Here is a 10,098-nt window from a genome sequence, read left to right as displayed (position 1 = left end):
TTCGGCCAAGAGATGGAAGGAGGAAGAAGAAGAATGCAAAAGGTCTCACACACCCAAAAAAATATCATCCAAATGATATATATATACCCATCACATGAATACCAAGGGTTTTGCCCTTTCATCTTCCCATCCAATGGTTCAATTTTGACCATTAAACTTCCTTGGTGAACTCAAGTTCACCCAATGAGTCCAGCCCATTGATTCTCATGCAACTTGACTCAATCCAACAATTGGATCCATTTGAGTCTAACTCAATGAGTCCAATTCGGATTACACTTAATCCAATGATCCATCACATGAACCCATCTCTATATTAACTTGTTCTTTGTGTGTGACCCTATAGGTTCTCGTAATGTTGGCAATGTACCCAAATCAACATTTAGATACATAAGCAATGAGTGGCATCTAACAAAGCATCATTGATACCCAAGTGACGAGAAAGTCGAGATCCAACCTAACCTGTCTGTGGTTATTCTCATGTATGACTTGGTCCCTCTATCCTTATTATCTAGATTGATTAATGAGGCATAGACCGTGTCATCCTCTTATCAATCTTTGTGTTTCTTGATCTCTAAGTAGACACACTCATTCAAATAAGCTCAATATCTCATATTGACTCATTTACGCATGGTCATGCTTTCTTGTGTCCTACTAATCAAGGGGCCCATAGATATCACTTCCGTCATATGGAAGGGATAGATCTCATCTACATCACTCACATCCCTTCGCATAATTCATTGTATACCCAGTGATCGACTTTATAGTTCACCCTGTTACGGGTGACATTTGACGATACCAAAGTATACAACTCCTTATGTAGGGAACTATAGTGACTTCAGGTCTAAGGACTATTCATACCAATAGTCACATGAGAATGTTTATGATACTCATATAATGATCCATGAAATATTCTCATGGCGGGTCATTCAGTATATATTCTCTAATATATACCCATGTGTCAACCTGATATCTCATATCCATGACTTGTGAGATTAAGTCATCCATTAATCTACATGCTAGTCTCAACGCATTAATATTGTCCTTGTATATTAATGCTCGACTAGGAATAATTAAGAATAGTATTCTCTACAATATCTCACTATCAATTTAACTAATTGATATAATGTAGATAAGAACCTACCACCCAAGGATATTATTATACTTATTTAATCGGTACTGAACTGAAATAAATATAATAACTAGCTTTGTCTTTTATTAGTAATGATATATGATACAAAATGAGCCCTTTACAATCATCTCATAATTGATACTAGGACTAATACTAACATGACCTTCTCCTCGAGCAGGCTTCCTCCCTGGCTTCTCGTCCCTCGAATATAGCACACATCCTTCTCGTTCACCGGTGTACTCTTCTACAGCACCTCGTCCCTCGGATGCACCGAGCCCGTCGACTCCTTTCCCATTCTATCCTTCTTGCTAGCTGCATCTTCTACTCGACTTCTTGTGTTCCTAGGCTCTTGCATACTTAGACACAAGAATTAAATTCAATAGGACCTAACTGAACTTGGTTAACCACATTAAAACTACCCGGGGTACTTATAGAAATATCTTCTAAGAATTGTCGTAGCCATTCAGCCTCTTCACCATATCTGTCAAGAGCTACAAACTCAGATTCCATCGTGGATCTAGTTATTACCATTTACTTAGAAAATTTTTAGGAAATGGTTCCACCTCCAAGAGTGAATACATATCCACTCGTAGACTTAGAGTTTTTTATGTTAGATATCTAACTCATATGATTGTATCCTTCGATCACAGCAGGATATCTCGTATAGTGCAGTTTATATTCATAAGTATACCTCAAGTACCTCAGTACTCTTGTTATCCCTTTCCAGTGCTCAACATCGGGATTAATAGTGTGTTTACTCAATTTACTTACTGCTTAGGCTAAGTTTAATCATGTAGAACTCATCAAGTACATTAAACTTCCAATCACTCGAGAGTACTCTATTTGAGAGATACTCTCACCTCAATTTTTTGATAGATATTGACTCGTATCTATTGACATTCATGCCAACATAGTATCACCCTTGGTGAATTTCTTAAGAATCTTATCCACGTAATGAGATTGACTAAGAACAAGTCTTTCTATTATTCTAAGTATTTTAATTTCTAGAATCACATTAGCTAGGCCCATGTATTTCACATCAAATCTTGAGTTTAACATATGTTTAGTGGATTTAATTATCTTATCATTACTCCCAATGATAAGTATGCCATCTACATATAGGCACAAGATGACATAGTCATTCTCTATGACTTTCATGTAGACATATTTATCACATTCATTAATCTTGAATTCACATTTCATGGCATTATCAAATTTTTCATGTCATTGCGTTGGTGCTTGTTTCAAGCCATATAATGACTTCACCAATCTACAAACCTTGTTTTCTTATCCTGATATAGAAAACCTCTCAGGTTGCTCTATGTAGATTTCCTCTTCTAAATCTCCATTTAAAAAGGATGTCTTTACATCCATCTGATGTATTTCGAGATTCCATAGAGTGGCAATAGCCAATAATACTCTAATGAAAATTTTTCTCGACGCCAGAGAATACGTATCAAAGTAATCGAGGCTTTCTTGTTGTCGGTATCCTTTGATTACCAATATGGCCTTATACTTATCAATTGTATCATCTAACTTTATTTTCTTCTTGAAGATCTACTTGCAACCTAGTGGTTTACTTCCAGGAGGAAGATCCACAAGTTTCCAAGTGTGATCCTGCAAGATAGAATCTATCTCAGATGTAATTTCCTCTCTCCAATAAGATCCATCAGAAGAGCCTACAGCTTCTGAGTAACTTCGGGGCTCACTTTCCCACATGAAAGTGATAAAATCTGAGCCATAGGATTTTTCTACCCGAGCTCTTTTGCTCCAGCTAAGCTCAACCTCCATTAGTTCCTCATCATCATCTTCACCTTATATTTCATATACCCACTTTGAGGAGCTAGCATCCTCTCAGGTCTTATACGGAAATACACGCTCGAAGAATGAGGTATTTCTCAATTCTATTATCGAGTTATTGTGTATCTCCGATATTTGTGACTCATACATAAAAAATTGATATACACTGCTATTCTGTGCATATCCAATAAATATGCAATCAATAGTCTTTGGTCCTATCTTAATCCTTTTTGGATCAGACACCAATACTTTGACAAGACACCCCCACATTTATAAATATTTGTAGGACGGTCGTCTTCTATTCCATAACTCATAAGAACTTTTATCTATTTTCTTTCGGGGTACCTAAATTTAAAAGGTAATCAGCTGTTAACACAGCTTCCCTCCACGTGAACTCTGGCAGTCTAGAACTCAATAGAAGAGCATTCATTATCTTCTTTAGAGTTCGATTCTTTCGCTCAACAACTTCATTTTTCTAAGGAGTATAAGGAGTTGTAATTTCATGTCTGATCCCATGTTCATCACACAACTCAGCGAATGGTGATACATATTCACCGTCTCGATCACTTCAAACCATCTTAATCTTTCTATTAAGCTAGTTTTCAACCTCATTCTTATAGAGTGTAAATTTCTCTATAGATTCATCCTTATTTTTGAGAAGATACATATAACAATATTTTATGTTATCATCTACAAAAGTGATCAAGTATTTATTCCCACCATGTGTTGGTGTACCTTTGAGGTCGCACATGTCGGTGTGAATTAGCCTGAGTGGTTCATTGCTTCTTTCAATATGTTGAAAGGATGACTTTATCATTTTTGCTTCAACACAAATCTCACACTTGTGTTTTGGGTCAAGGTGGAATGTAAGTATGCTTTGCATATTTATTAATCTATGCAACACATCGTAGTTAACATGTCCTAATCTACCATGCCATAAGTATGAAGACTCAAGCATATACGTGGAAGAGCTTTCATTTTTTATTTATCTTAGGCCTTATGGCCATTACATTGAGCTTAAATAGCCCATCAGATACATAGCATCTTCTAACAAACATTCCATTCTTACACAGTATAACCCTGTCTGACTCAAAAATAATACAAAAGTCATGTTTACTTAACAGTGATCCGGACACTAGATTCTTCTGAATCTCTGGAATATACAACACATTGTTCAAAGTAAGGTCCTTGCTTGAGGTCATCTTCAGCACCACTTTTCCTTGGCCTATGATGCCCGAGGTTGCTGAGTTTTCCATGAACAACTTGTCTCCAGTGACTTCTTCGAAGTTATGGAGCAACTCTTTGTTGCAGCACACATGTTTAGTGGCTCCAGTATCAATCCACTATTGCCACAGGTTTGAACCAACCAGGTTCAATTTAGAGACTACAACGCAGAGGTCATCCATTTCTAGTCTCTCGTTCAGGTTGACCTCCTGCTTCTTCTTCGATTTTCTGCACTCCGAAGATTTGTGACCCACTCGGTCACAGTTGAAGCACTTCCCAGAGAACTTCTTCTTGCTGATGTCTCCTCTAGGTCCCATCTTGGAAGATTTGGGGTTCTTCCATTTCAAGTTTTGACCGTGCTCGACCACATTGACTTTCATAGTAGCCTGAGAGAACAGCTTTCTCTCTGAACCCTTGTTATCTTCTTTGATGCAAAGTCTAACAATGAGTTCCTCCACATTCATCTCCTTTCGCTTGTGCTTCAAGTAGTTCTTGAAGTCCTTCCACTCGGGAGGTAGCTTCTCAATGATAGCAGTCGCCTGGAAGGTTTTACTCAAAACCATCCCTTCTGAGTGGATCTCGTGCAAGATCACTTGAAGCTCCTGGACTTGGCTAATCATCATTTTGGAGTAAACCATCTTGTAGTCCAGGAATCGGCCGATGATGAACTTCTTGGCCCCTGCATCCTCTATTTTGTACTTCTTGTCCAGGGACTCCCACAGCTCCTTAGCCGTTCTCTTCATGCTATACACGACCTACAGTGAGTCGGCAAGGCAGTTGAGGATTTAGTTTCGGCAAAGAAACTCAGAATGAGTCCATGCCTCCACTGCACTGATGGTCTCCGCATCAGCATCCTCAGCACGCTTGGGAGGGTCATCGATCAAGAACTGAGCCAGATTGAGCGTGGTCAAATAGAAGAGCATCTTTTGATCCCATCTCTTGGAGTTCAGTCAACTGAACTTCTTTGACTTTCCCCTTGATTGATTGGCACAGTTCCAATTCTGATAGAGGGGGTCTTCATGTGTTGAGTTTGTTACACCTCAACATTTTGTTCTATGGTCATCTCAACAGAATCGATTCTGTTTCAAGATTATTGAAAAAAATAATCTGCCGAAGATATTTGGAACTTAGATGAATTTAAGTACATCGAATTAAATTCACTTATCCGTTGAAATAACCTGAGTTGATAATCTCAGGCTGACAGTAGAGACTAGTTTCTACTAATTACTGAGTGCAAATCGAGCTCTGAGTCCAAGCATCAAAGTCTGAGCGGACTGAAAGGCCGAGTGGGCAAGCAGTAGATTGGCTGACTGGGCAGATATGTCGAGCGGACAATTAGTCTTATAGTGGGCGACAGGGCGGCCTAAAGGCAGAGAGGCCGAGTTGTCCAAGCGAGCGGTTGGGTGAGTAGATCGAGCGAGTTACGGTCGGACGGGTGGAGTAGACGAGTGAACAGAGGGCCGAGCGATCGAATGCCCGAGTGAGTGAACGGTCGGACGAGCGTGCAGCCGACCGGATGAAAAGGCCGACCGAGTTGGAGGCCGACCGAGTTGGAGGCCGAGCGGTTGAACGACCGAGGGAGTGAACGAGTGTGCAGGCGACCGGATGAAAAGGCCGACCGAGTTGGAGGCCGAGCGGTTGAACGACCGAGGGAGTGAACGAGCGGCCGAGTGAACTAGGCATGTGTGAGCGAATTGGGCGAGCTAGCAGCCCGAGAGGATGAAGTGGTCGGCCGGGCAGGCCGAGCGAGCGACCGAGGGGGCAAAGCACCCGAGCAAGCAGAGGGTTGAGCGGTCGATCAAATGACAAGCCGATCAAATAAGTGGCAAATAGGGTGAGTGAGCGGCTGACCGGACAAAGAGGCCAACCGGGCAGTGCGACCAGGCAAACAAAGAGGCCGAGCGAGCGAACGACCGAGCGAATGAGTGGCCGATCGAATGAGCGATCAGATGGGTGTGCAGCCGACCGGATGAAAAGGTGATCGAGTTAGAGGCTGAGCAAACTGACCGAGTGACCGGTTGAGCAAGCGTGCAGCCGACCGGACGAAAAGACTGACGGAGTTATCGGTTGAACGAATTGCAGAGGTCAGGCGGAATTTCGTCGAGCGGTGGATTCAGCCGAGCGGAATTTCGCCAAGCAGAGCAGTCGAATGGGCTATGAGGTCGGGCGGGCGCTGCAACCGAGCGAGCGATGCGAACGGCTGCACGTGAGAACCGAGGCCTGCAATACACAGTTTGCTTGAAACAGATTCGCCCCACCTCTGGCTGTGCTTCGAGTTGTTTCTTATTTCCATGTCTAAATTAACACATTGAAATGCATAAATCTAAAACTGAAAAAAAAAAAAATTAAGGCATTGTAATATGTGAACAGACAGACACTGAAATAAATCAAATATAGAAGACTAGATAAGAGATGAACAAGCCATCGGTTAAGCCAATAAATAGTCTAACTGTGTTAAGTCTTCTACATGCATGCTAAGATTAGTACATGATCAGTAACACACTTTATTAGCTGATCTTCCATATCATGTTCATGCAAGTTATAAATGACATTTACATTAAACGTAAAAATCTCAACAACATCCACATCCATTTTATAATCTCTATTTCTTCGTATTATAACTATATAATCAATATTGAGCTATAAATCCCTATAAATCTTCATACCGTGGAACACAATCAAGTTGAGTCGTTCCCATTGCTGCTGAATCTGAAGGATATCCCATTGTTGATTCGTCGATAGTTAATCCATTGCAAGCAAGCCAAAAATTATTGGAAGCGATCTCCCTTTCACTTCCATATATTTGTTTGCAACTCTCCAACTCCTCAAGATGATCATTTGCCAGTAGTTGATTCCCTAAAAGAGATGGATCGTAGTTGTTGAAGACCAAGTTTTGGAGATCTACTTGAATACCTCCTTGAGTAATGGAATCAAAGTTCGAGCTCGAGGTCTCCATGCTCGAAGACGAAGGAAACCCTATCAAATCTTCTTGTATCATATTTGCATTCATGGACTCTGTTAGCGCAGCATCATCTATTATACTTGAACCTCGTAGAATTGGGTTTGCAACAACATTGAAATGATTTGTTGATAAAGCTTGAATCTGGGAAACACTTGCATCTCCGAGTACCGGATGGTGCTTGGGCCATAGCATGGGGCTGTTGTAGAACGAGAAGGGGTTGATATTAGGGTTGTAGGGGCCTTGAAGCTGCATATGGAGTTGCATTCTCTCAAGAGCCGATGCGCTTAGGGTTTGGTTTTCATTCTTCACCCCTATTCGATTGACTTCCTCATCTGATCGGTTAGGGTGGAGACGGCGCGGCTGGTCTCTTCGCTTGCCAAGTAGCTTCTTCTTGAGCCTGGTGTTCCAGTAATTCTTGATATCATTGTCCGTTCTGCCGGGTAGCTGGGCGGCAATTATTGACCACCTAATATACATAAGGATCCAGACAGATGAAGTTGGAGTTGATATATAGCTTGTTGGAAGAAATTAAGTAGATGATTTTAGACTAAATTAGAGAAAGGCTACAGATGACATGTTAATTAACCTGCTCCCTATGCTTATATAGAGGCTACATATGATTTGATCTTCCTCTTCTGTGAAGCCACCATGCTTGATGTCTGGCCTTAAATAATTTAGCCATCTCAGCCTGCAGCTTTTGCCACACCTCTTCAAACCTGTAAATTTACAGAAAATTGATACACCAATGAATTTATTTGTTAAAATCAGAAGGTCTAGCCCATGTGTGGTGAATCTATCTGAAACTGTTATATTTGTTAAAATCAGTAAGGTTGTGCTTGATTGTTAAACTTTAATTCCAATATATATGTCTAATTAATTAACCCTATAATAAGAAATCTCGCTTCTTATATACACCTTTAAGTGTAATAGATGGATCTTTAAAATAAGCAATAAAAGCTAACGAGAAGTACTGAATTAAGGGATGCTAACCGATCTTTTGAGGCAGTGCAATCCAGTTTCCTCCAGTTCCATGCTCTTCCATGTAAGCCTTGAGCTTGGCATCCTCCTCAGCAGACCATGGCCCTTTCTTCACGTTTGCCTTGTCACAACAAGGAGCTCTCCCCATCTGATCCCTTCTCTCTCTCTCTCTCTCTCACCTTCTTTACAACCCAAACTGGGATGTGATGGATTCTGATGCGTGAGCTAGCGTGGGATGGAGAAAAACCCAAGCAGGTGAGGCCAAGCTTTATAGAGGAGAGAGAAGGTATTCTTGAGATGTGATGCTTGCTGTAAACTGATTAGGGTTTCTTTAACTTATTAATCTTATTAATTAGTCACTAGTACATTCAACCTAAAAATAAAAATACTACAATCCCCAGATTTTTCATATCTTCTGATATTGACAAAGTCCACCATGCTATATTTAATTGATATGTACTTATATGTTAACTAGAAAAGCAATGAGCAACATTAAGTTGCTTGTGTATTTAACACTTTATATTGCAATTTGGTAACACACATATACATTTAACAAGAAATGGCTGAGAGTTTTCACATTAAAGGGGCAATGATCTTCAAATTATTTTTACCAGATGATAAGATAATTGTCGTAATAACTAAAGTGCGATATATAATAACAGTTACTTAAACACAGATAACACAAAGTGAAAGTATTTTTCACATCTAAATATAATTCTTGTTCTACATAAAAAAAATTGAACATTAGAGGGAGGGAGATGGAGAGAGAGGGAGAGAGAAAGAGAGATCATTAGTAGCGAATCAACAACCAACAAGTAGAAGACACCACCACTATTATGCATGATTAAATAAGAAAGAAAATACTGTAAATTTAAAAATAAATTAACACAATCAAAATCACCAAAACATAAAGATCCACCCAAAATAAAATAAGTACCTAAACTAAATTACAATTTGAAATTTTAATCCTGATAAATTATTTCACTCTCTCCCACAAAAAACAAGAACTTGATTCTATCTACTGTATATATAACACCTTTCAAATTATGGGTGACTTTATAAAAGATGGTTCTTGCTCGACTAGCTCAAGCACCTCAGGTATCATAAAAATGCGAAGAAAGATAATATAAAGATCATTCTTGCCTTCGCCTGAAAATAATATAATTGTGGTGATTTCTTATTGATTTTAAGGCACAATCAAGGGATAAATTGAAATATCCACCTAGAAAGAAAAATAAAATATATCAATTTCTTATTTATTAGAAGGGTGTTAAAAATGCAATGAAGAAACATTAGTAAAGAAAAATGGTGAACTAATTGATCATAATTATGATTGGAAACAAAGACTCAACAATTATGCAAGTTAGTATATTTTTTAAGTTTACAATACCTTTATTATAACTATCACTAAACTTATTAGGAGTTCATGAGATTATAATATCTTTCCATAGTGATATTTATTTTCTAGTTTAGTCAAGATTTAGTCTCATATTTATGCATTAAACATCTTATATTTGATTGTTGTTAACTATTAGTAGCTAAACACCATTCATTAGGCCACAAGAAGCTATAGATAGAAAAAAAATGTGAAGATAAATGTTGATAATTGGACTAAAAGTAAATGATATTATTAAATTGATGAAATATATAATAATATAAAATTAGAGTTGGTTAATTTCCTTCTCTTTTATTTTACAAGGTGTTTAAAACAATTTATTTTAGAAAAAAAGACAATGACATAAATAAATCTTACAATTTTGAAGGAATTAAATAATGACAACATAAAGATAAGAACGGAAGGAAAAGGTTTGTTTTTTTCTCTATAAAAGAAAGTCTTTCACAACCGCCAAGGTACGCATACCCATAGTATCATAGCATACATAAAATCGTAATATTCATCTTCTTCATCCTTTAACTTGAGTGTCGGAGTGACCATGCTGAGAGCCCCCTAGTCGTCATTCTAACCCTCTTCTTACTATTTGTTTCCATCCAGGCTCCCAACCAC

General features: G+C 38.8%; 1 protein-coding gene across 1 annotated transcript; it reads right to left on the bottom strand.

Annotated features, from left to right (window-relative positions):
- Positions 1-6,586: 6,586 nt before the first annotated feature.
- Positions 6,587-8,324, bottom strand: LOC122032209 (transcription factor MYB36-like). Its single transcript, XM_042591472.1, has 3 exons — positions 8,106-8,324; positions 7,702-7,831; positions 6,587-7,581 (listed from the first exon to the last, which is right to left on the bottom strand). Exons 1-3 carry the CDS (start codon positions 8,239-8,241, stop codon positions 6,804-6,806), a joined length of 1,044 nt encoding a protein of 347 aa, XP_042447406.1. The 5' UTR covers positions 8,242-8,324; the 3' UTR covers positions 6,587-6,803.
- Between the last annotated feature and the right edge of the window lie 1,774 nt (positions 8,325-10,098).

The sequence above is a fragment of the Zingiber officinale genome, chromosome 11A (assembly GCF_018446385.1).
Source record: "Zingiber officinale cultivar Zhangliang chromosome 11A, Zo_v1.1, whole genome shotgun sequence".
Lineage (NCBI taxonomy): Eukaryota > Viridiplantae > Streptophyta > Magnoliopsida > Zingiberales > Zingiberaceae > Zingiber > Zingiber officinale.
The sequence above is the reverse complement of the archived record's forward strand: the minus strand, read 5'-3'. Positions and strand labels throughout refer to the sequence as shown.